The sequence below is a fragment of the Haemaphysalis longicornis genome, unplaced genomic scaffold (assembly GCF_048455015.1).
Source record: "Haemaphysalis longicornis isolate Haplotype H1 unplaced genomic scaffold, Haemaphysalis longicornis Haplotype H1 scaffold_8, whole genome shotgun sequence".
In the NCBI taxonomy this organism is placed as follows: Eukaryota; Metazoa; Arthropoda; class Arachnida; order Ixodida; family Ixodidae; genus Haemaphysalis; species Haemaphysalis longicornis.
The window spans coordinates 128,663,430-128,690,509 of NW_027526445.1; the positions used below are offsets into that span (position 1 = coordinate 128,663,430).

The following is a 27,080-nucleotide window of genomic DNA, read 5'->3' on the forward strand; positions in this document are numbered from 1 at the left end:
CTGCTTCCCCTTGTGGTGCTTTGGACGGCTCACAGCAAAGTCCACTAAGCATCAGAATCAGCTAGTGCTTGATGTAGTTGCTACATCTATTCCCTTTGAAACGCAAGCTGCTGGACACCAGATTTCCCTACACTAATAACATTAGAATTGGGTTAGAAAAGTGAAATGAACTGGAAAGCTGTGGGTGAAAGGTATGATCAACATGACAATTCCAACAGGGACAAGACCACCTTGTTTTGGGAGCTTTACCCAAAAAGACCAAGGCACTTGGCAACAAAAGGAGCCCCAACTGAAAACAGAGCAAGGCCTCACGGCTTATGGAGGGTGCTTCTCGTGGTAGAATATAACTGCCTGTCATCATGCGATTTCGACTGCCCAGGAGTCTTCACCACCACTGTGTTGACATTGAAGGAAGGTGACAGGAAAGTGTCCGCAAAGTCGCGCATCAAGGCTACTATTCCTGTTGACACTGGACAGATAAGAGCCAAAATCACAACTAAACTAGTTTTCTGCACAAGAAAGAGGTCACTTTCTTGTTTTTCCAAAGCTAATAACATGCCCTTAAATAATCCATGCATGACATATGTTCATCACACATGGGTATGGGTGCACCAAATTATTTGTTATACGGAACCTTTTTTCCCGCACTGAGCAGTGCGAACTCGCAGGAAGCAGTTTTATTTCGTGTAAGGCATTTCTAAGAGCAACGCAATCATTTTGTTCTCTGTCTATTTTACTCATACTATCAATTCGTAAATTTATACCAGCAAATAGAAAACAAACAGAAAGAAGAACACAATTTAGCGCACGAGATATCCCCAGCTGTCCATTGCTTTGACACTCGCTGAAAGATTTGTAATGGTCAAGCTGGCATAGATCTGTAGATCGTTTGGTTTTGTTTTCACTGGCATTACCAGTACACACGCTGCTGTCTTCATGGCTATCCACTGCTGTGTTAGTGTAAACACTCGCTTTAAATGTATGCAGAGAGAGAACGCAGCAGTGTATCTGAAGTATACCATCAATTATAAGCCAGGCATGGGGCGGGAACCCGTTAGGTCGTGACAAGTGGCCTGCGAACAACAGTTCCCACTAGAATGGCAGGATGAGTGCTGCACGCAGGCTAGGGGCACCGTGACTGCAGTGCTGCAAGAGAAAAATGAAACGTAAAGAATCAAACAACGTTCACGCAACAGTAAATAATCTACGACGACTGAAAAGAAGGGCAAACGACAGAGAAGACCACACAAGCACTGCCCCTGCCCCGCGTAGTTATCGGCGTCGTTCCGCCTGCATTTGCATCAGTTATAGAACGCTGAGTGGTTCACTATTAAATATGAAAACACATAACGAAGTAACCATCCCTTGGCAGGCACTCCTGGCAAGCAAGAGTACTAGATGCAGGAAAGAGGTGCAAGAGGCTAAAGCAGCGTGTTACAACGCCCTCACGAACCACACGCGCACACGAAAACCTTGCCAACAGCGTTCTGTCACGCTCTAACTTCACGTATAGATCGCACAGCAAGTTCATTTTCGTTACAACATTAAGAGAGGTTAGCACAAGGCACGTTGCTTAGAAAAATCGTATAGGATAACAAGCGATGTTAATGACGCCACATTGAAGAAGAGACAAAGAAGCGCCACGGGCGAGACGGGTTTCCGCGCCGTGCAACAAACCGCCAACAGCTTGCGATCGCCGACAGACGCGAACAGAGCAGCATAAACAGCAACAATAATGCAAGACGGTGAGAACGCGCCGTTAACAATTTCGTAAACGTCGCTAATATAACTGCCGCAAACAGAAAGCACGCTTTGCAGTAGGAGATATGCGAACTGATTGCAAACCCGCCAAAAAACACTCACCTGGTCGGCCGATGGTAACTGGCCGATGGTAACAGATAACTGCAAAGCTGTTGTGCCAGAAGATGCTGGAGCTGTTGAACGACGACTGACAGGGCGACAACCATCGCCAGTTTATGAATTCTTGCGTTGTCGAACGCGACTACTTGAATCGCTACGGCACGTACGCCGTGTAGGTGTAGGCAGCACTCGGAAAAATGTAAACATACCGCGCGGGAACGCTGCGAGCAAACGTGACGTCACATCCGCCTAGCGATGCTCCTCACCCGCCCAAGAGGTTGGTTAATTCCTCTCCTGAAGGGCAGGTGTCCAACCCGGCCGCGGCATCGCGTCGCCATTTCGCCGGGCCACGGAAACATTCCGTGGCCGAAGCGAGAGTGTGTGCGCTCTTCTGCGCTTCCGTTGGCTGAAGAGCGCGCCTTTGCGATTAATTTTCTGTCAAATTTAAACCGACTGGTACGAGCGAATAAAAGGGGTATTTTCTTTTAATGCTTAAGCAATCTTGTGCGAGCAGCAAGCCCAAACTACAAACCTGTAAACGCAAAAAAAAATGTGCAACCTGTAAACGCCGGCCTTATCTCGCATGCGATGCGCTCGAAGCGAGTTGAGTGCACCGGCCAATTAATTGGTTATGCGACAGAGCACTGAAAAGTGCCAGAATCACCGACGTTGCGGGACGATGACGCGCGCACTATGCGTCCGAGATAAACGCGCGTTTCGTCCCCGCGTCGCCCAGTAGCTCTAGCGCATTGCGATTCACGCCTTGTGGTGAATGCTGCAAACAACAGTATTGCTTTTAATACATTCAACCAGGTACCGCTGTCAAATTGTTTGCTGCAGCAGCGGCGCAGCTCTGTAGGTTGCCGTAGTTATCATGTGACATTATCTGGTCGCTTGATCGCGCCGGCCGCAATGGGCGTTTCCTATCCTGTATATTCTTGCTCTGTGCTTATGGTTTATCGGGTGATGCTGAAACACTCTTTCCTATACCTTGTACAGGCCGGTTTGCTGTTCTGTTGATTGCGCTTCCTCACAGCGACAACGCGAGAAAATTTTCGCGACACTCTCCTCCTTTGCTTTGTTTCATCGTTCACTTTTTCTTTCACTCGCCTGTCCAGCCACCCTTCGCTTGGTCACGACAACGGCGACGCGGCTCAGCCCAGGAACGGGTGACGAAGGGCTGCGCGCCAAACCGTTTACATTCACCAATAGGTTTTACTGGAACTGTAAAGGTTGTTATCGCGGGACTCATCCCTTGAAACTTCACTATTCCCGTCCTCATTTCGCATGTCCCTCCATTACTTAGTTTTGTTCTACGGAGTACACGTTGTATTCACTCTGGCGAGACATGCGTGCAGTCAGCCATGCGAGTGCGCCGTCACTGGTTACGTCGTGTTCCGATGGATGGCGGTACTTGTCCGTGCTGACCACGTGATGTGTGTTGGACGTTCCAAACTCTACCGCACCGAACGCAAAGCAATGCCTCGACTCCAATGTGAGTTCGATTAACAACGTCTCTGTTGACACCACCGTTGAGAGTCGGGTTTAAACGGAGCAGACGACGCACGCCGGTGGTGTTTTTTTTTTTTTTTGCGGAGTGCGGGTGCAGTTGCCCAAGCCGCGCCACGTCTGTGGCCGTTGCCAGTGTTGCCAAACGAAAAAATTGACAGCTAAACTTTTCAGTGCATGCCATCTATACATTTTTTTCGCATCCCGGTGGGGAAATTTGTGCTAGATAAAATCACTCAAAGTATTCTGCACTGCGATGTGCACAGCGCACCAAATGGTCTCGGTCTGCAGATGGAGCGGTGTCACTGTACCTTGATGCCCTTGATCTGTACCTCTCTGCGGCATCCCGCCATGCAGGGCGACAGGTACACCACGTTGTCCGCGCCACAGATGGGGTTCAGGCTGCTCTGAGTGCAGTTGCACTGCAGGTTGCAGTTGAAGTCGAAGGCCGCAGCCCTCCTACAGAAAGCAAACGTGAAGAAGGAAGTTAACAAGGGTTGGCATGGTGATGACTGATGTTTTCTGCCTCAAGGCCGACTACGGGCAAAGAGGGCCAAAAAAGAGTTGTTTCAAACATTGAAGTGTTATTTCACGACAGCGTTGTGAAAGTAAATTACAAAACCTGTCAGCAAAAAAAATAATGTGAAATGAATTAAAAGCCAATGAGATTGGCTGGTGCAAATGGCAAGGTTGTGATTACGAGTGGTGTGAAGAAAGGGGTAAAAAGTGAATCTCTGCTAAGAACGTGCGTAATGGAAACGAAAGGATCGTCTGATAAAAAGTTTGATTGGTATGGTGGAATATGTTGTCGGTGAAGTTCGGAGAAGTGTTTGCGTCGCGTTCTGCCAAGTGCTTTAGATGTAATTAGTATGTGAGCTACGCATAGGCCGTCTCCACACCTGCTACCCACGGGTATCGGGGACCCAGTGAGCAGGCGTGAGTGCTTTGCATGAGTGTGCGGCCTATCCGTAACTTGGCGGAGGCTACTTCTATGTGTTGTGTGAGTCAGTTGTGTATCGTGCCAAGCTTTGTTTTAGTACGTGTAGTAATTGCTTGTTGTCTGTGTACTCCAGTCTGCATGCTTGCCGTGTTTTGCGAAGTTCTGGCCTGATGTGTGGTTTGAGGTCGGTGTTGTTGTGGTCCACTGTGTTTTCTAGGGCAACGCCAGCTGCCAGGTTGCATCCAAGACCTCCTTCTCGGCGATTCCGGACTGGCACGGAACCCAGAATATAGTTGATTTGATTGATTGTAGGGTTTAACGCGCCGACGCAACGCAGGCGATGAGGCGCGCCGTAGTGGAGGGCTCCGGATTAATTTTGACCACCTGGGGATCTTTAAAGGAGCCATGAAGAGGAAATGCAAGTTGGTTTTATTCGAAAGATTTCGTGTTTTATAGTGCCCCCAGCGCTTGTCCGGATACAAACGGTGCTTTATTCACTGAGAAATTAAACAATTTAGGTTAAAATTTTGATTTTCCCGCTCAATCGTGCGTTTTCGTGGTCACAAGTGACATCACAGGAACCGACCGCTCTGCAGCCTAGAGTACCTTCATTCACGCATCCGCCGTACAGGGTAGAGACACGTAACGCTGGCGCCGCCATGTTCGGTTGCTCGCTCGCCGCCGAAGCAAGTCATTGTGTCAAAACCGCGCTAAAATTATCGCCGCAACGCGGTTTACTGAAGAAGTTTGAATCATATTGTCTGTTTCGCGTTGCTAGGTCTCGTGGGAAACGAAAAGAATAACGCGTTGAGCCCGTTGGCCCAATTGCGGCGGCACGGGACCGTTCAAAAATTGTCTCCACCCTGTACAGCGGTGTTGGTTTGTTCCCGCGTTTCTTTACGTCCGTAACCTAGATGGCGCCACCATACCGTGGCAAGCGTTTGGTTTGTTTTTGCCCGCATTTAAACCTGGCTTGTTTTTGTTCTGGGAGAAAATATTCGTTCCCTGAAACAGTGCTCGCTCGACAAATGGGGTCACGTAAGACACCGTTGCTTGCGTCAATCGGCCAGTGTCGTCTGCGACAACCCCAAGCCCCGTAGTGCTGTGCAGCTAAACCAAAGCATGCTGTGCGTAGTACGAACAGCAGAACGCATCAGTACTTCTATGTTTACATGTGCTTTCGTAACTTCCACTGTTTGTCCCATCATTCTTATTGCTTTGTAAAGAATGTGCACTAAATTTAAGCGCAAATCGCTCGTTCGTCTAGTTTGTAAGCTCTACCTAATTTGCGTCGGCTTCTGCCAGCCTCCGCCAATCGCAGAGCTTAGCCCATGTGACATCACAGGTTCTGTTGCGGGAAATGAGCTGGTGGGTCGCATGACCATTCCCGTTTTTCCTAATTATGTAGCTTATTTGAGCGAAGTTTACGTTAAAAGTGGTGTCAATATGATTCTAACGAGACAATCTTTTGAATGAACCAAACTTGTGTTTTCTCTTCATGGCTCCTTTAACGTGCGCCGAAATCTCGTACACACGGGCGTTTTTGCTTTTCGCCTCCATCAGAAAAGCGGCCGCCGCGGCCGGTAATCGAACCCGCGACCTCGTGCTCAGCAGCGCAACGCCTTAGCCACCAAGAATATAGTTATTTCGTTATCTGAGGCATATGCGGACATTATACTCTTAACAATTAACAAGAATAATTAAACAGTTTTTAAAAGGCTTTCTCGATGACCGTACACACACAACGCTAAGAGAATGAGTATATAAAATGTTTTGGAATTAGGTGTTGGACAATGGGGTTTAAAACAAATAAGATGCCGTATGTATCTACCGTGAAAATAATGTTATGGAATTTCATTGTTTTACATGCACTAAAGTTTGATCCGTGCAAAGCTCAAGGCACAATGAAAGCAGTTTTTGAGGCGTCTGTGTAGAATTCTGCCCACCCGTACTTGTACGGCACTTCTTGGTACCCTAGTTTTCTTTATTTGCATAACAGACAGACCGCAGGACACTCGGCGAGCTGCCATGGTGTATTAAAATCAATGATAAGTACCCTGTGGGCGTATAAAAAGAGGACCTTGAGTTCAGAAGCTTCTTATCTCACTCTGAGAGAGGAGGACAAGGAAATAAATGACGTGTTCAAAAAGAGTTGTAATTTTGATGTTTCCTTAATGACGGGTTTAAAAGTGTGGTTGGTGAGAGATATAATTTTTGACCAACAGAGCAAGTCTACGTGCGCTGATGTCCTAGGCACCACTTGTAGCACTCTGTATGTATACTCTGTACAGGGCTAGTGCGGAAAGCGCCACGTGCAAAGCGAAGCCCCGAGCGCAGCCCTAGGTCTGGCATTTTTAGCACTGTTTTCGTTGCTGGCCCATAAACCACACTCCCATAGTACAAGCGAGGCCCTACGAAGGCGGTATAACGAGTAACAGGTGTCGTTTTTCGGCATCACAGGACTGGTGGGAGAGAATTTTAAGAATGTTGATTGTTTTCGGGCAGTTTAAATTTAAGTTTAATGTGAGGAACAAATATGAGTATTCCTTCTAAGACTACACCTAAAAACTTGGGTTTCTTTTATACATGAATGGAGTCACTGTTTAACGTCAGAGTGCGCCTGGATCCCGCCCTGTTTAACACAGCTCAGATACTTTTTGCCGGATTAAGTTTAAAACCGTTTTCTTTTGCCCAGCGAGCTATTTCATTAACCCCAAGCTGAACTTGGCGTTCGCTAATGGGCAGATTACATGATTTGAAATATATTTGCCCATCGCCAACATACATAAAATAAGAGATTGTTGATAGCGGTGCCTTCCCCAGTTTTCTTCTAACTGCGCTAAGACGACGGGGACAAAGAAAGAAGGAGACAAACAGCGCCCGTGTTTGTCCTTTCTTTGTCTCCGTCGCCCTAGCGCTGTTACCAGAATGCAGCCATACCAACTAGCTCGTCTTTCATTACTTCCACAGTGTATTCATTTTTACAATAAACAATATGCAGCTCAAAACTCTACCGGGGACAAAGAAAGAAGGAGACAAACAGCGCCCGTGTTTGTCCTTTCTTTGTCTCCGTCGCCCTAGCGCTGTTACCAGAATGCAGCCATACCAACTAGCTCGTCTTTCATTACTTCCACAGTGTATTCATTTTTACAATAAACAATATGCAGCTCAAAACTCTACCCTGAGGCACACCGTTTCCTAGTACATCACCCCAGAAAGTGCAGAACCTACGCTCACCAGAAATGTTCTTTTGACATTATACTAGCAAGAGTGTTGAAGATGCTGCCCGATAAACCGGATGATTTCACGTCATTAAGAATGCCGTGGCGCCATGCCGTATCATAGGCCTTCTGGATATCGAGAAATACGGTCCCGCAGTACTGTTCATGTATAAAGGCATCTTTATTGTGCGATTTAAGGGGTAGGAGTTGTTCGTTCGTGTATCGCCCCGCCCTGAAATTTGCCTCGCAGCCGTCGAGAAGACCATTATATTGTAAAAAAAGTACACAAATCTTCTGTGTCATCTTTTCGAGCGGCTTGCAGGCGCAGCCAGTAAATATGACCATGACTTGTGGGTGAAGTTCTGTGCTCCAGGACGAAGTGATACCCCACAGTTCTTGCCACGCAAAGAAGGGTAGCATTTTTTCTGTCGCAAGCATCGGTAGTACAGTGCCTGAAACCAGCGCACAATAAAGATGCCACCGCGCCACTCAGCGTGCATAGAAGAAGCCTGCACTCACGGCGCGCCGACGAATCCCTCGGGCGTGGCGTAGGTGTTCTCCTGGCAGTAGAAGAGGAAGGTAAGCACGCCGAAGAGCGAGAAGCAGCAGTTGTACATGCAGAGCCGCATGATGCCCAGGTAGTCCAGGTTCCAGCGGCTCACCAGAGCACCGCCCATGACGGCGCCGAAGCCTCCGCCCACCAGTGCGATCGGCCCTGCGGCAGAAGAGGCAGCGCAAGGGGGGTTTCATAAGAGACGTGTTGCCCCATAGGGGATGGTAAAATGTTTTTACAACCAGGATTTTCATCTTAATCATCACCCTCACAACTCGGAGTCCTACAAAAATGAAAGACCATCTCATATTTCTCTTCCAGCTGCTGCAAATTCTTTGAGTCGATCTAGATTGAAGATTTCTGGGAGAATAACTTCACGTAACAGTCCTTTCTACCGAAAAGGCCGTGAATCACCTCGAAATTTAATCGCAGACGCGTTGATTTGGCTCTCATCGATCTACATGGCAGTTTTATTCAGCCACCCATCGGCTACTTCGAATACCTGAAGCGTTGGTCCAGACGTTACCTGCAGTTTTTTATGTGTGTCCAGATGCGTGCATGCTCTCTTGGTTCGATCAGTTTCAATGTAACTTACGACGCCAGCAAACTTCACTTTCTTTAAATCCCTTCGTGCTCGAATCGGCTTGTAAGCCACTGGGTCATATTCGTCTCATTCCGCAGCTTTCTTTTGAAACTTTAAATCTCCTTTAACTAACTATGGTTGGAGCTCTAGCTAGTTGGTTGAAGCTTATGGCTCACCAGAAGGACATTAAGACAAATAATTGACCGTGTATCTGCTCCTTTCGTTGCAAATGTCGACGCAAGACGATAGTAGACTGGCGCTTCTAGCAAGTAAATGAATCCCTACTCTTTGCCGCTCACCTCTCATGCTGTTCCTCTACCGTCTCGTTACTTACAAGATAACAAGGTTTGCTCAAGTCAATTTAAATTTACCGCGTTCCACTGCTCCAAGTGGGGTGCCTCGATACCAGCGTTGCCGTACGGCGGAGGCACGCGTGCATCGAGGCACCAGCTACAAAGTTTATAGAACCACGTTGCCCTACTCTACGAGCGCCCCAAGCTAAACGCGGAACTATCTAGTGGAACATTTCGTTGCTGTTGCGGTATAACAAGGTTTGCTCAAGTCAATTTAAATTTACCGCGTTCCACTGCTCCAAGTGGGGTGCCTCGATACCAGCGTTGCCGTACGGCGGAGGCGCGCGTGAATCGAGGCACCAGCTACAAAGTTTATAGAACCACGTTGCCCTACTCCACGAGCGTCCCAAGCTAAACGCGGAACCTATATAACTAGTGGAACCTTTCGTGGCTGTTGAGGTTTGATTTTGACGAATTTCGCCACGTAGCGCGGGCAACAGCAGACGACTGTTTTCTGTGGTTGATGTAGTATTTTATTTGCTATCAAAAAGCGGGAATCCGTAAATTTTTAATAAACCAACACTGCAAATGTCACTTATGTATTGGTTTTCTGCCTTATATTTGCGTAATGTCTTGTTCTTGTTCAACAATGTTGACAAGTATGAACATTGACACCGGACTTGGACGTTTAAATTTGGCTGTGAGTATATAAGACTATTGCGCAGCATTAGTTTTACTTTGACCGGCTGGCTGAATAGAGTGACATAAAGACAAACAGACAGACAGACATACAGACAGACAGACAGACAGACCAAACTTTTCGCGTTCAAGTAGCACAAGAAAGGCTATCGACTTTAAAAGTAATTCTTTCCTTCGTTAGCCTTGGTCAACTAAAATGGCATGCCCTTGCAGTGCAAGAAATAAGTACGGCCTCGTAAAAGTATAAGCCCCAGCACAATGCTGAATACTGCAAGACTCAGACACGGGAGACTTAACGACGCGTTTAATGAGGACGCAACTTTGCCGAGAGGCCGTTGATAAGAAAGATGATAAATGAAGGTGCGAGACTGAGTGCTGAATAAGATTGTATGGTGTATGCAGTTGTCTTGAGTTTCTAGGTGGGAATGAGTAGGCCAGTAGCAGATAGGAACAAACGATGACGCCGATGCTCACAATAGGCGTATCCATTATTTGACAGTTTCTCGTCAATGGTTAGTTATGTGTGCAGTACATTTCCCGCCTATTTACGCACAAGGTTCCACACGCATGCGGTCCCGCTATTGCGGATCCAATAGCTCGGTATACAACTTCACTGCTTTTCCCTTTCCCCCATATAGACTTGAGACTTCCATAACTACCAGACTTCACATAGACTTTTCATTTTCCCAGATGAATATATACATCAAATATTTTTGGCTGTAATGTTCGTAACGCGCTTGAACGTTTTGAAGTCATCTTCACAATAGCGTCCCTTCCTATCCAAAAGAAGTCGGTACCAAACGCTAATGAGCCTACGCAAAATAAATAATTGAGAACTTATCTATTACGCTAACCCTAACCAGCATGTTCTTTTAATTCCAGCAGCCCACCCGCTTTGCTCGGCACCAACAAAGACAGTGTCGCACACGCATCGGACGAAGCAAATGACGCGATTGATGCAGTCCCTAGAGGTGAAGTACTCAACGATAGTGGTACCATGTTCATGTTACCTTAACGTGCGAAAGTGGAGCTCGCAAGCAACCCCCGTACACTCACCGGTCAAGTAGGCCACCCTGGAGGAGGGCATTCCGAACTGCGACTGGAAAAACTTGGTCATCATGGCGGTGATGCCGATGGCGAACATCTCTGCGTGCGTAAAGTAAAAAGGAAGTTCTAAGTTCTGAGGAAGTTCTAAGGAGTTTCTAAGATCGCCTCACAGTGGTTGCCGTAAATGGAAAGGCGGAGATCCGACGTACTATTAGCCATTGACGTGAATTTGTCGAACTATTCGAGCGAAGCTCGAAATACCGGACCTGAACGTGCCATGTGTGCATGCTAAACGCCATTCAGAACATCCAACGCCAGAACGTCCAACGTGAGGATTCACGTTCGTAGATCTATGAGTAAGCCACGGGTGATTCGTCCGGCTGAGGAGCAGGCGGTTACGCGGGCACGTGCTTGTTTGCTAAAAAAAAAATTAAAAATAGAAGCAACAATAAATGTTTAAACTAAACTTAAAATTAAAATTACATTAAGTTTAAATGCAAATGAAATACAGTTTACATAAACAGAAGCAACATTATACATAAATCTACTTATAAGGTGCGGTGGATGAAGTTCAGCCTCAGTTGCGCATCGCGTCTTTACCATCAAGCTTCGCAATTCTTACGTTTTCGTTTATTGAATGATGTGTGAATTTATGTAGTTTTTTGTGCCACAAATTGATGTCACCTTTTATTTCACTGGATACATGTATTATTGTACAACCTTAGTTTATTTATAAAACGCAAAAAAAAACAAAATGGCAGCGTATCTGCTCCTTTCGTTGCAAGTGTCGACGAAAGACGATAGTCGACTGGTGCCCCTGCCAAGTAAATGCTTCCCTTATCTTTCCCGCTCACCTTATGCTGTTCCTCTCCCGTCTCTTTCTTCATAAGATAACACGCTAGAGGTTTGCTCAAGTCAATTTAAATTTGCCGCGTTCCACTGCTCCAAGTCGGGTGCCTCGATGCCAGCGCTGCTGTACGGCGGAGACGTGCGTGAATCGAGGCACCCTACTACAGCAATTTTAAACCACGTTGCCCTACTCCACGAGCTTTCCAAGCGTAACGTGGAACCTATATAGTGGAACCTATCTAATTTCGTTACTATTACCGTTTTATTTCATAAATGCCGCAAGGAGCGCGGACAACAGCAGGAGACCGTTTTCTGCAGTTGATGTATTTCATTTGCTATCGCGAAAAACCAAGCATCCATGAAATTTTTAATAAAGGAACACCGCAATAATCACTTATGTATTGATTGTCTGCTTTATACCGAACTTCGACGTTTAGATTTGGCTGTGGGTATATATTGCGCAGCTTCTATTTCGCTTTGGCCGGGTGGCTGAACAGGGTCACAGACAGACAGACAGACAGACAGACAGACAGACAGACAGACAAAAATTTATGCGTTTAAGTAGTCCAAGAAAGACTATCGTCTTTAAAATTGCGGCGCGTTCTCGCAACCCTAATTAAGCAAACAAGGGCTGAAACCACCAACGTTGGGGCACATGGTCACTGCCGTTTCATGTAAAATCCATGTCAAACATACAATTTCAGCGCATCCTGGAATGACCGCAACGGGTAGTCGCCGTTTCGTTCTGTCATATGCGGCTAGCTTTTAGGGGCGAAGCACCTTAAGGGCTACGGCTGTCGGCGTCTCCTGTCATCATCTACTGTAGTCACGGTACTAAAACACCGGGACACTCGTTTTCCAACACCTTGTGCCAGAACCTAACACGTTCTAAATTAACACACCGGGACACTCGTTTTCACACGCCTCGCGTCGGAATTCTTCGGGCTTCAAAGACACGAGACCTACACCAAAGCTGCATACCTCCACACCCAACGGTTTCATCTCCGTGGGCAAAATTACGGCCAGTCTAGCTGTCCCTCATTGAATTGATAAAATCTGGTTCAGTGCAAGAGAGGGCGCCACCGCCTCAGCCAGCGCGCGATTGCTCCTCCCACGGGCGCTTCTCCGGCGCCCAATCAGCGCGCGCCGTGTGGAGAGAGACTTAAAATCTTTGAATACACTTATATACTGCATGCTTCGCTCTCCCTGGGTTTCTCGTTAGTGGAGATGGCCCAGAATTGTTTTTTTCTCTTTTTTCGTCATGGTTGTTATTTTATGAATACATCTGCAGAAATGGCATTGCAGTCTTTCTTAAGATGACATTGATATCTTTCCTTCAGAAACTTGGCAGAGGCATTTGATTGGCACAGTTTTGGGAGGTATATAGGGCGGTAAAAATAGCACAATATTGTCCTTAGTTGCTACTCACGAGAAAGCGAAAAAAATTAACGATTTCATTCTGACAGTGGGTTACTAACGAGCTGTTCAGCGCACGACGCGGAATTTTGAAGAAAGGTGCGGTCTTCATCATAGCAATTTCTTGAAAATTAAATTAAAGGTGTAAGCATAGAGTGATGTTTTCGGGCAATTGTCATACATGATTTGTTGCGAATGTACCGGTAAAATAACAGTTACGGCCGTTTTCTGCACCCGTGCTCCTCCCTTATATACCCGTGCATTAACAGCAGACGAGTAAATGACACTCGGCGTAATAACAATGTCAGCAGTAGTAAGAAACTTTTTTGAGCAATGAAACAGGAATCGTTTCTTGAATAGTTCGGGAATCCAAGTGATCATCGGGCGACCGATGACCTAGATGCCAGAAGTTGTTGGGCGTCCAGTGTCATCTTAGCGGCCAATTGTCATATTGTTTTTGGGCAACTTTTGACAAATCAGGAGATGCCGCCGTTTTCTGCTGCGCGTTGGCGTAAAGTTGGCTTTGATGGACGGCGTTTGTGCTCGCACGCGTGAAGAATACACAGAATCCTAGCTATATAAAGTTGCGCGTTAAGTAGTCGGCCCCTCTACATTTTATGTGCAAGGCGGAGAGGAGGAGGTCTCGCTTCATGTCTCAACACGGCGGGTAATGGCGGCTACTTGCACAATCTGCATTTTGGAACTACAGACGGAACGGAGGAGAAGTCCACTCACGGTTGAAGGACATGGCGAAGTTGAGAAGCATGAAGGGCTTGTTGGTGAGCAACCGCCGGATGGCCTTGGGCATGTCGGTGATGCGGCGGCCGAATTCCGCCGTCGGAAGCATGCTCACCACAGAGACGGCCGACGCGTCCGCTTTCTTCTCGGCACGCACGGCCGCGTAGGCTGCGCGAGGGACCACGATTCAATACTTGTATGGCACATCGACCGGAAGCCATCTGGACGGCAACCAGATGGCACCACTCGTCACTAAAGGAAGTACTTACGGCTACGTTAGATGTGTTCATGTGTTTCAGAAAAATATTGCCAGCGGGGGCAAATGCACTTCGTTTAGCTGACCCGCAGCTCCTGCTTTGCACCTCGACCCCACTACCTAGAGTAAAATTGTTATGTGGGCCCGTACCTCCTTAGCATGACGAATCCTAAATCGATTCTGGACTCGGTGGGAGGCTTATGTGTGCATCTTACCACAAAAAGAGGTTCATTTACAAGAGTCGTAGGAAACGACAAGACATTGTACTGGACATAGGGTACCGGCGCTCAGCTGACGTCCCCTGTTATCAGAGCTGCTACTGAGACGTCGTACGCACCTACATGGCAGGGGGGAGTTAAAAAGAAGGCACCATTCAGCAAGAGTACTGGGAGCGGCGCTGAGTATGCCCCCCCCCCCCCCTATATAAGCTTATAGAATGTACGTACACCAAACATACGATAACGGCGGGAAGTAGAAATGAGACCATTTTTTGTGAACAAAAAGGTGGTAGGATACGACGGAACCCACAACTTTCGAGTTGGGCGTCCGATGCCTATTCAACTCGCAGACTGGGTGGCTGTTTAATTTGCCCCTTCTGTGCTTCGTGAAACGTAAATGTTAGAAAGACATCGTATGTGTAACTGACCCACGGGCATGCGTCTGTGCGGGCGTGTCGTGACGCGTGCGACCTATTGGGCGCCCAGCTACTGATCCCCACTTCTTACCCAAAATTATAGGGACAGTCTTGCGGCTCATCGTCAAAGCTCCACACACATTCATGAGTTTCACGTACTCGGCAGCTGCTTGGGGAATGAGCTTGTGAGGGCACCCAAGGGGACGCTTAGCATGGAAGCCATCAGGAACCCCAGCCACCAGGCGCCGATCCAAGAGGGGCTCGTGCTGGTAAGGCCGAGGCTGCAATGACGCAGGCCAAAGTGAGGAGCGTTCTTTAGAATTATGATCAAGGCAAGGGAACACGCGCTGCTATGTGTAACCTACGCCTCTTTAGGACAAATCATACTTTCTAATAACGGGATATGCCTTCCGGAAAAGAGAACAAGAACGCAAAACTAGATTTAACACACTCCCGCCTGCTTCAGTGTCTTTAACCGACACGCCACTGTCCGTGTCATTCTGGTAAAGCAAACATTACATCGGATATATACGTATTCGGAACAAAGAAAACTGCACGAAACTAAACACCAAGGGTTTTGTGCGTCGCCTTAGAGAAGAAGCGCCCATCGTCATTCCTTATATTCTAGAGCACAAACTTTTCTATGCATTGTACACTCTTTAGGAGAAACGTAATACATGCCTATATGAGTGGGCAGCCTGTACGGATGCATGAGAATTGTGGAGGAGAGAGAAAGCACTACGAACCCTGATTCGTCACGAGACATCGTACTCCCGTCTACGAATAGTGCCACGACTTGCCAATATTTTGGGGACCAGATAACCGGGTCTGGTGTATGAACCGCGTTGACAACCGACGTGACAAAAACAGAGTGCAAACTAAACATCAAGGGGGCAACGAATACTTACGAAGAGACGTCAGTCGTAATGTCGACGTAGTGTGTCAGCGTGTAGCCGGCCACCAAGAAGCCGAGAGCGGGACCAATGATGGCCATGCTGTTGAAGATGCCTGCACGCATTGGCAAGGGAACAGGAGCAGTGGCTGTGGACTAAGTGTTTTGAAGCCTAGATAGGTATTTTAAAACAAAGCAACGCCTCCTAGACAAGACCAAATACTGCTTTGTAGAGTCATTACTCTGAGGCTATCCTATTTAGCGAAATGGGCCACTACCGGTGAACAAAACCATCATGTGCAAGCCAATACTGTTAATCATGTCTGTGGAGGTCAAGGCATCCCTACCCATCGCAGACCCGTGATAAGACGGTGAAACAATGCTGGCATTTTTGTCTTATCGAGGAGGCGTTGGTTGCGAAAGCGGTTGTCCTCCCAATCTGCGAAGAAGCCATTTTTGGCTGCATCGCTTTTGCCTGTTTACATGCGGTGAATGTTTGAATTTAGCATTTTAGAGCAAACGCTGCAGTGTATGGGTCAAAACAGGGGTTAGGCAGGGAGTACAACGGCGGAAATCGCTTTCGATTTGCGCGCCCCTGCTTCGGCAATGCTTTCAAATGGTATAGTACATGCCATCGGACTGTTCTGCGCACCAACAGCCACACAGATGGGTTCTTGTGCTAAAACACTGTTAATGAGCCCCTTTATGGTTTACGTCATCCTTCTGGTGACCTTTCATGTCGGTGGGTTTCTGTCATTGCGTATACACATTCGCAAAAAAAATAATCCTTAGAAAATGTTTTCGTATCAGATCGCGTGCCGCGAAATGCCGTGACGTGCCCACCCACTTGTCAGTGTCTTCATAAAATAGTAAAACTTCTAGAAAAAACAGCTGGGCGTACCCCGCCGGACAAAATTCACGTGAGAGGTTTGTTAAAGTGAAAATTGAGCAAAAAACACCGTCGTCTCCGTAAAGCAACTTGTTCATCCTCCAGTGCGACGAAATGTTATATCATCAGCAGGGATCGATACTCCGCCCTGCATGCATGAGCGTTTTAATGATGATGCATTATTTCCCGAGTTCATCAGTGAACCAAAGCTGTACGATCCTGTATTTGCACACAAAGGCATAATTTTTTTTCTTTTTAGATGCGACTGCATCTCATTCACTCGCCTTGTCCCTCCATACGGCGTTGTTGTTGTCCGTCCACACCCCTCCCCCATTCTCCTCGCCACGCGAGCTGTGCTCTCCGCCGCTCACCCCCTCTCGCGAGGGGCATTGCATTGGATTCGATTGGCTTGACTTGGCTTGGCTTGGGTTGGCTTGGATTGGATTTGAATTGGATTGGATTAAAGTGGATTGTGTTGGATTGTGTTGCGTCATAGCCGCGCCACGTCGCGTCATAACCGCGGCAGGGGGTTTACAGCACGTTTCACGCGATGGGAGAATCAACCTAACGGAAACAACAACGGAACCCCCTGTGCGTCGCATCTACACAGGGGTTCCCGCGAGGGGAGGTGGGAGAAATTTTCATTTTTATTACCCTAAAGGCTGGCATTACATAGGGGGGGGGGGGGAAATAGATTTGCACAATGCACTCTAAGCAGCAGAAAGTACATTCACTGAAGTTGAAGTTGATAAAAATTTTTAAAAAGTTACAATAATCAGACAAAACCGCATTTAAAAACATGTGGCAGTACAAAAACAAGCGGAAGTGTTACAACTTTAACAGAACAAATGCCAAACTAAGTAGACGGGGTAGGTCCGGTCAAAAATAGGACCTGGGCAACAAACGGGAATAATCTATTTTTTATTGCACACTCTGAAGGAGTTGAACAATTTCGTCGGTAAATTTTTCGGGGTTAGTAATTGTGACAATGCGCTCTGGAAGGGCATTCCATTCACTAATGGCTAAGGGAAGGAAAGAAAGGGGGTGCAGGTCGGTACTCGCAAATTCAGTCTGCACTTTGTTTGGGTGGTCTACACGTGCGAAAATATGTTGCGCTGGTTTTATTCTTGAGGCAGTGAAATTGTTAGGATCATGCTAGAGCTGATAGAAAAATGTAAGCCCGGGACATTTTGCGTCTTGTTTCCAGCGAATGAATGCCGAGATTCCGCTTTTTTTTTTTCAATGTGATGTTTGAATGGGGTGAGTGTTGTCCTGATACGAAACAGGCGCTTTTGTTTTGCAACGCTTCTATTTTTGTGGCCGAGTATGATTGATAAGGATTCTAGATTATGCCAGCGTATTAAACTTTTAAAACGATAACACGTTTGTTGGAATAGTGTAAATGTAAATAGACATTAGTAATTGAAGGATTTATTGACCCTTCCTGGGTTAATTGATAATTATCTGAATATGTGCCCTTTTTTATACCAGCAGAGGAAGTTCCTCTGAGGCGTCTGCACCACACCGGGGTGCCCATCTCCCAGATCCCCGAAAGCTTCGTTTTTGTCTTGTGACGCACCGTGTATTGGTGTCCTAAGTGCAAGCCATTAGCATGCACACCGAGGAAAACAAGACGCGTACAAGTACGCACCAATGTACAGGCTGGACTTCTTCTTGGGCAGGTTCTCGTCCAGGTAGGCGATGGTCACCGTGTTGATGGGCGTGGAGCCCAGACCCGCCATCAGCTGACCAGCCATCAGCATGAACCGGAAGTTTCTGCGAGTACAGGAGGTGCCTCAAAGCACGATACGAAAGAACTTCCGGCCCTAGGGTTCGCCTATAGCTTGTGCGAGTGCCGCACTGAAATGTTATTCGAATGTGTAATAATGCAAGTACGAGTAAGCTTAAATACCAAATACAAGCGCCAGAAATGTTTCCTAGAATTTATTAGTGTATTTATTAGGATTTTATTATAGCATTATTAGCATTATTTAAACTTCATTATTGTGGATAGAATTTTTTAAGAATTTCAAGACGAATCATATTACAAAAGAACGGAAAAGTGGGTAAGGTTTCATCTTGCTAGAAACAGCGCGAACCGGCGTCGTTCTAGCGCGAAGCGTTTTAAAACGTCCAGGTGTTTTAGTACTGTGACTACATGAGACGACGAGGACGACAGGAGACGCCGATAGCGTAAAACAATTTAGTTGTAAGCCATCGCTGTGTACAATTCCCCCTTCTTTTTACTATGTTTCGAGCAAGATGAAGACTAATCATATTTCATGCTGAATTTTTGCGCAGCGTAAGACTAGGACAGATAGAACAAGGGACACGAAGACCAGCGCAGTGGATACATTAAAGGGGAGCCCGAAAAATTAGTAATAAACTGTAATAACACCGTTAGGCGGGCTAGTTGGTACTCAGAATTCATGCTGAATTTTTGCGCAGCGTAAGACTAGGACAGATAGAACAAGGGACACGAAGACCAGCGCAGTCTTCGTGTTCCTTGTTCTATCTGTCCTAGTCTTACGCTGCGCAAAAATTCAGCATGAATTCTGAGTACCAACTAGCCCGCCTAACGGTGTTATTACAGTTTATGACTAATCATAGCATATATGTATTCAGTGGTAGAGGGGGGTTGCTTCCAGCAAGGTGATTGTATTTTTGTCCCTATCACGTTACTGGGGGTAATGAAATGTTACTGTGCGCGTTAAATAAGCGAAATCCTGGAAAGGCCCCAGTTGCGACCAGATTTCTAGCTTTTTTTCGCGAGCGAATTTAGGGCATCTTCCTAGCTGCAATGGACCTGCAGATAAGTTGGTCATCATACTGCCCAGCTAAAGTGGATATCCAGCAAAGCTGTTGTAAACCACTGCAAATGGCATGGAGGAGGGTACGACACGTTTCTTGTCTCGGCGGGCTTGCCACTGGCGCTCGGCTTTTAGAATCACTAGATAACTGTACAGAGTATCGGCACTCTTTCCTCCTATTGTTCCGTGCCACCACCATGATCATTGGTCAGTTCGCCTTACGTGACATTTGTTCACACTGCGACGGTTCCCGCGCGCCGCCATTTTGTTTCTTATGCGCTGAAGTCTGTAAACTCTGGTATAGGCTTACCTTCTCCTCCATGCTCTACGGCTTCGCACGACTGACATCGTTCCGAATGCGAATCAAAGATAACGCGTCTAACAGCATTTCAGCAGCAGAAGTGTGTTCAAAGACGCTGTTTTGTTGCATGTTCGGTATTTTTGTTAGCAAACGACCCGGTCGAAGTTAACGGCGAGATAAAACTATTGGAGGACAGAGGTATACAGCCTTGCTGTAAAAAAACATTTTGCTGGCGAACCAACGCGAAGTGTTTACGGTAAATCTTAGGGTCGCTCGGTCTATCGTTATCTTCGTTTCCATTCAATCTGGTATCGTTGTGCGCAGACCCGACGAGGTATACACCTTTCTCTCGCGCAAACGTCGCTTGTGAGCAAGCGGTACCTGATGCTTCCGGACACCGAGCAGGCGTTCTCAACATCCACCTGCGGGCAGAGGTCGGAGCCGCCGCCGCCGCTCTGCTGGTACGCCGGCGAGAGGAAGTGGGCCAGAGTGATGACCAGGTTGCCGAGCCCCATGGTGGCGATGCCGACGCCGACGAAGCGCGGCTTGTGGCGTTGCGTGGCGAGGAAGGAGACGGGCAGCATGGCGATGCAGCTGGCCACGTCGTTGCTGCTGAGGATCATGCCGCTCTCGTAGCTGCGCAGCTGGTAGCGGCGCTCGAGAGACGGCAGCACCACCATCATCACGCCATTCATGGAGAAGCTTCGCGTGAAGGACACCAGACAGAGCACGGTCAGCGCGCACTTGGCCGTCCGGTAGTCCTGCAGGAAGGCCGGGTACACGCCGAACAGGCCGCACCGCGTCTCCACCACCTCTTCCTCCTCCTCCTTGGCCCCGTCGACGCCCTTGGGGACCAGGATCTCGCCGGGTTTGAGGTGCACGACGTCGCCTTCGCTCACCGACGAAAAAGCGACCTGGGAGAGGGGATCAGCAGGCTTCGGGATTGTACGCCTCGGTGTTAACGTTGATCCCACGTGAAGCGTCGATGACGGCTGGACGGCCACATGCGCTTCCGATGCTCCTGGCGGCACCGTCGGCGACGCCGCATTTGACGCGGACGCTGGCTGACCTCCTGGCTTCGTCCCCGGCGCGGTGGCAGCACCGCCCGGCGGAACGGACGCCGACTGAATGGCAGTCCGCTCGTTCTTGGACGGCATCGTCTCAGCCGCTTGAGACATCTCCATCGAAAGCGTCATCGACAGCTGGTCGTGAAGCGATGTTCGCCGGGGCGCCCCCGAGGATGTGGCCTCGGGGTCGTCCTCCAGCTTTCGACGCCTTTTCTTCCCGTGCTTCTTCTTCGTGGCCGGCGAACTGTCGTCGCTGCTTGCCGGACTAAGGACGGAAGCTCTCCTGGTTGTCTTAGTGCCCTGGGATAGGGTCTGCGTTCGCAATTGGTGGGTAGCTGTCCTTGCTAAATGGTGGACATCCCCGGCTGGCGGCGAAGTGCCCACTCTGTCGAGAAAAAATAAAAGCGCCAGAAATCAAGATTTAACTTGAGAACCGCGTGGGAGGGCCGGGTCTTCTAATCTGCAGGAGACGTCCGACGAAGAACAATCGGAGTCTGAAACCTGTCATTGTGAGATACTAGAAACATTGTTTACGTATCAACTGCAACCATCATGTTTAAAGCAGCCCGGAATAGGTTCGATCCTCCAAATAGTTCGCTTTCTGTTTCTTTCGCTTAACGGGTTCTCCCCGCTTCAATCCTCCTCATCCTCTTGCACCTCCTCTTCCGCAAATCCGTGCATGGCACCGATTCTGCTAATTCCCGCGAAGTAAATGTAGCTGCCAGACGTGGACATGCGTCCCGCTACACCTATGGTTCCTACCGCAAGGGATGCGTTCGTAGCGTTTCCCGAAACCCCCAAGCTTAAGCTCGAAAGAAGGTTGGTGATCCGGGCTTCACGGAATATCTGTAGCGTCCGCAACGACAGGCAGGGCAGCAGAAAGTTCTGCTTCAACTGACCCTTCCTCGTAAGCAACCCACTTTTTGCAGACGTAACAAAAGCGGCACCACGGTTGCTTGAGGGTAAAATAACAGATTCGGAAGCAGTTCTTCGGAGACGGGATAGCACTCGTTTGCGTAATCACATGCGCGCGGCGCTCGCCGCGGGGAGGCAATCAACGACTTATCGCCGAAGGCCAGGATTTCGGGGCAACTGGGATGGAAGAAACTATCTTTTCGTGTATGACATGCGCATGCTTTCGACATGTTTTGTTCTCATTTTTGGCGTTTTTCACCGGTATTGGCCTTCGAAACACTAATCTATTAAAAGAGACAGTTCACTGAAGTTTTTCAATTACGTTATCCTTTAATCATTTCATGAAACTAAATCAATGTTGTTTAGAGAGAAAGTGCTCATGGTGCGAAGAGAAAAGAAAAATTCCAGTTTACCTGACACATAAACCTAGGTGTTCAGAGTACCGGCTTTACCGCTGTGCTGTCACCGCATGTTGCCAGCATGGGAACAACAGTTACGCCGGTGCATGTCACGTGACAAGTGAACGTGACGGCATGTGAGTACAGCAGGTCACCCCAGCCGCGCATAGCTCTATACTCTGGGGAAGGGGTGGTGTGTGTCGCCAGTCTGCTGTTCAAGCATTTCGCACCAGAATACGAAGAGACAAACCCGAAAAAAGAAACGGAAACACTGTGTAGCAGTAAAGTTATTGATAAATATCGCCCGGCTTCCGCCTTCAAAGCACATAAGTGCGTTTTAACAAAACGAGCTCCGTTCTTTGGCTGGATCGATAAAAATCGCGGATGTGAACGGATTACGCTCGACTAGTTGTTTGTGTATGTTATAGTCAGTAATACGATGATCGTCATGAAAATTCTACAAGAAACCTTTGAAGATCAGGCACCGCCTCATAAGTAGCCCGAGTCCCGAGCCCATGAGCGACTCATGAAAATGAGCTGACAGCTTGCATAGCTGCCGTCAAGATGGCGCAAACACTTGCCCAGACATCAGGCAAGTTATGCAATTCAGGTAACTAACCACAAACGAACGCGCATGCCTAAACTTAGCGGGTGCAGCCCTAGCACAATCGTATCGTGCTGGAAACCTGAAACAGACGACTTGAAAAAATTAGCACTGGCTTAGCTCGGCTATGCCAGGATATACGTAGCGTGAGCTAAGGTCCAGCAATCCAATCCAATCCAATCCAATCCAATCCAATCCAGTCCAGTCCAGTCACTGCTCCTCGCGCATGTGCCGCACGGCTCTCCAGGAGCCACGCGAAACGGCTATCAAGCAGCTCCGGCGTAGCGTCAGACTTTGCTACTGCGCAACGGAGGCGCACAGCTGGGCACGCGCCGGCGCCAGTGCGTCTGCCGCGGCTATGACGTCGTTCCTCTGGAATGCGCAGACCGGCGAATGTGCAGACCAAATTCTCTACAAACCCGTACTCCAATTGGTTTGGATTTCCAATCCAATCCAATACAATCCAATTTAATACAATCCAATCCAATGGTCCTCGTCTTGCGCAGCACGGCAATTCAAGGTCCACGCGAAACTGCTCAAACTCGGCCAATGTAGCTTGCGCTACAAAAAGTCGCACCCTCCTAGCGTAATATACCAATTAGGAACTGTAGAACAACTACCACCGTGAGCCACGACAGCGTTACTCCGTTTCATTCCACTGCCGCTCTTGTACTTGGTGTCCAGGAAGGCATGCCCTCGCTCACAGTCGCAACAGCATGGCGGGTCCCAAAATCATTTGCGGCGAATAGGGACCTCATTCACTTGGAATAGACAAGATCAGCAGATAGCCATGGGCTACGCAATAACATCATTAGCTCATTTGAATCTATGGTTTACTTCGGCTGTAGTATTAAACCCTATGTCCATAACTGTGACCTGTATTCACGCCGGAGCAAATTCAGTGAGCCCCAAACCCACACGAATGCCAGCTCAGCTCTTTCAGTCTCACACAGACTTAGCGCCACGCAGTCTCAAGCTGTCTCATGCAGTCTCACTTGGACAGACTCACTCGGGCTTAAACTCACTCGGGATCAGTGTGGCGCAAATTTAATCGGGATCACTCGAGCTCAAACTCACTCGGGATCACTCTGGCTCAAACTCCCTTGGGCTCACCAGTACTCGAACTCAGTCGACCTCAAACTCACTCAAGATCACTAGAGCTCAAACTCACTCGGGCTTAGCAGTACTCAAACTCATTCGGGCTCAAACTCACTCGGGATCAGTGGGGCGCAAACTCAATCGGGATCACTCGAGCTCAAACTCACTCGGGATCACTCTGGCTCAACCTCCCTCAGGCTCAGCAGTACTCGAACTCAGTCGGCCTCAAACTCACTCAAGATCACTTGGGCTCAAACTCACTCGGGCTTAGCAGTACTCAAACTCATTCGGGCTCAAACTCACTAGGGATCAGTGGGGCGCAAACTGAGTCGGGATCACTCGAGCTCAAACTCACTCGGGATCACTCTGGCTCAAACTCCCTCGGGCTCACCAGTACTCGACCTCAGTCGGCCTCAAACTCACTCAAGATCACTTGGGCTCAAACTCACTCGGGCTTAGCGGTACGCAAACTCATTCGGGCTCAAACTCACCAGGGATCAGTGTGGCGCAAACTGAATCGGGATCACTCGAGCTCAAACTCAACCGATATCACTCTGGTTCAAACTCCCTCCGGCTCACCAGTACTCTAACTCAGTCGGCCTCAAACTCACTCAAGATCACTTGGGCTCAAACTCACTCGGCTTAGCAGTACTCACACTCATTCGGGCTCAAACTCAGTCGGGATTAGTGGGGCGCAAACTGAATCGGGATCACTCGAGCTCAAACTCACTCGCGATCACTCTGGCTCAAACTCCCTCGGGATCACTTGGGTTCAAACTCACTCGGACTCAGAAGTATACTCACTCACTCGGGCTCAAACTCACTCGGGATCACTCAGGCTCAAACTCACTCGCGCTCAGACGTACTTAAACTCACTCGGGCTCAACCTCATGGTGGTAGACTTGTCTCACGCTCATTCAAACTCAACCTCACGCGTGAGTTTAAACTGAACTGAGGCTGAGTGAGTGGAATCGTGAGCGAGTCCGTCGACCTCCGGTGAGGAGCGAAGCGGGGAAGGTTAGTGGTGGGTGCACTGCTCCGTAAACGTACTATCGCTTACCTGACCGCTAGACCAACGCCGTTCCTATCTTACGAGGAGAGCGCGCACTGCCAGAGCAAGATTGGTAAGGAAGCGTCGGAGTCTCAGTGCGTGAGCGCAGTTCAATCAGCTTACTCGTCAGCTAGTTTCTGTTTACATTGAATTCCTTTCCGGTTTGATATGAAGTCATGTATGACAGAGATAAAAAGTAATCAACCGTGCACAACAGTACTTCTGCATTACTGAGGAGAGTAATCAGATCAGATGTGCGTACGGCAGAGCAAAAGAGCTCAGTTTTAAATGAGTAGTGAAAAGAGCTGGACAATAATTATCCAACATACGTGTCAGCAGTGCTTAGGCCCCTCTTAGAACACTGCGATGTGAATTGCCGACGCCGCGACGAGCGCACAGAGGAGCTAATAGGCGAAACTCACTGTGGAATATCAGGAAAACTGCAAAAATGTCTGGTTTTTCGTTGATGCAATATCTCTCTTTAAGGTTGTTGCTTACTTCCACTCTTACATTCCTTGTGTTCATCCAGACATTCCGTGTGTTGCCCGCGTTGCTTCTGTGAGGTTTCTTTTTAAATATGCGTGTCGGAAAACTTGAATTTTGATTGCGCTCGTAAAGCCTAGGAAGTACAGAAATCACCTGAGCTGGAGCTGTACGACCTTCTATTATGCCTCTTCCGTTGAGTACGGGAACACCTGTAGTGTGTTGGAGCCGCAGGAGTGTGCATAGGGAACAAAACTGAATGTGGGAACTGTGGGCAGCATCATGCCCGGTCGAAGAGTCGTCTGGTTAAAACTGAGACGTTAAAATGCTTTACGTGTTAAGCACATTCGAAGGTTAGCCATGCCTTGGTGCGTCCTATTTTCCTTTCGTTATAAGGTTTGCGCGGTTCTTGGAAATGATATATTGCCACGAACCATGCTTTGGGTATGTTTGTTTATGTTTTGTTTTTGCCGACCGGCTGCGCCGGGCTATGTTACCTGTGTTATCCGTAGGCCAAGTGATGCGCATGTTCCATTTTTTCTGCCGCACGTGTTATCTCCTTTGATTGGGAGACAGTGTTTCGAACTAACGTCACCAGCCTAGAATTATCTTCGTTGATCCACAGTGTTCCGGATGCAATTCGACTGTCCGAGTAACCCTCGCGCCGAGAGTTAAATGCCCGCAGAGCAGACGGCGCGCCATTCGACTCGCCGACGCTCGCCTGCGCACGTCACTTTGTTGACTGCTGCTTCGCCGCCTGTGTAATCTTTTAGTTGTTAGGGGAGCACAAGTTTGTTTCAATAAACTTGTTTTCCTTGAAGACAACTCCGTCGTCTTTGGCTTCGTGACAATATTTACACCGCCTGTGCACCGCCAATGTTTCCCTGCGTAGCGACTTTGGGTCTTCCGAACCACCTCCGCAAGCTATCGCATGAAATTTCTGCTCTCATATTGCCAATTCAAGCAACGCGGACCCAAAATGACAACCCATGATACATGTTCGTTCCTTTTACCAAAAGCATGTCGAGACCGATCAGCTTTCCTGCCCCTCTTGCCGAAGCATCGTTTCCTCACCCCTTGGAGGCGTCCTTGTTGCCGGCCTCAACGGCCGACTGTGCGAGCTGAGGTGCGGCAAGCGGCTGACCAGTCTCGGGGTGCGACGCTGCCGCCAGCTCGTGGGCGGAAGCACAGGTGTCGTCCAGTTGCTCTTCGCTGTTCTCCGACGGGCTCCGCGAAAACATGACGTCGTTCCCCGCCGTCGAAGGCTGGGTCTTCTTGCCTGAAGAGGAAAAGCAGATGGGAGAAGATGGCGCACCGTAAACACTGGGCAGTGCTCAGTGCGTGTCAAATTAATGACGGCGTGAATAGCCAGCTGGAGTTTAACGAGCGATGCAGAGTGAAGTGTGCATAATGTGGCGCCGGAGGGATGCAGTTAGAGATGTGGTAAATAAATGTCGAGCTCTGCACCGGCAATCCTCAGCCTCTTGAGGCAGAAATGAAAAGAGTTTAATAAACGGTGCCATATATAATGCGGCCAGAGGATGTCCTTACCATCCCTTCATTCTTTCGGCAGCTACAAAAAAGGCACTGTTAAGCCCTAAATTTATATAACATACAGGTAGTGGTGAATGGATGCTGAGAACTGCAGACAATTGCAAATGTTTCATAACTGATGCCAAAAAATCCGTAGGGACCGACCGGACCTTTTCCTTTTACAACATTGCGTTTGGCGACAAAACAGTCTTTCGTGCTCTCGTATTAAACAATTCCCTAATTAATGTACCGGTTTGTTTACGCCGGAATGATGCCCTTTTCTTACTCCTGCTGACTGAAGTAATGATCAGGCTACCTTTAGTTCTATTGAACATAATTCCTTGACTCCCATCGTGCAACCAAACGTTTTCTAGCCAGCACAAGGGCACTTGCCGTCCCTGCAGAGGTCACCGCCAAAGCAGTGTGCGCTTGTTTATTAGC

The 27,080-nt window shown here is 48.2% G+C and overlaps 1 protein-coding gene across 1 annotated transcript in view; it reads right to left on the reverse strand.

The window, feature by feature from the left end:
• The window catches only part of LOC144149057 (solute carrier organic anion transporter family member 4A1-like), a 51,245-nt gene extending 24,894 nt beyond the window's left edge, over positions 1–26,351 (reverse strand). The window contains exons 1-9 of the mRNA XM_077680601.1: positions 26,181–26,351; positions 19,872–20,942; positions 18,031–18,155; positions 15,507–15,606; positions 14,758–14,879; positions 13,706–13,876; positions 10,715–10,804; positions 8,050–8,245; positions 3,681–3,828 (exon numbers count right to left, since the gene is read on the reverse strand). Of these exons, the coding sequence (XP_077536727.1) occupies positions 3,681–3,828; positions 8,050–8,245; positions 10,715–10,804; positions 13,706–13,876; positions 14,758–14,879; positions 15,507–15,606; positions 18,031–18,155; positions 19,872–20,942; positions 26,181–26,347 (2,190 nt within the window). The 5' untranslated portion in view covers positions 26,348–26,351. The remainder of the gene's footprint in view (positions 1–3,680; positions 3,829–8,049; positions 8,246–10,714; positions 10,805–13,705; positions 13,877–14,757; positions 14,880–15,506; positions 15,607–18,030; positions 18,156–19,871; positions 20,943–26,180) is intronic.
• Positions 26,352–27,080: the final 729 nt, after the last annotated feature.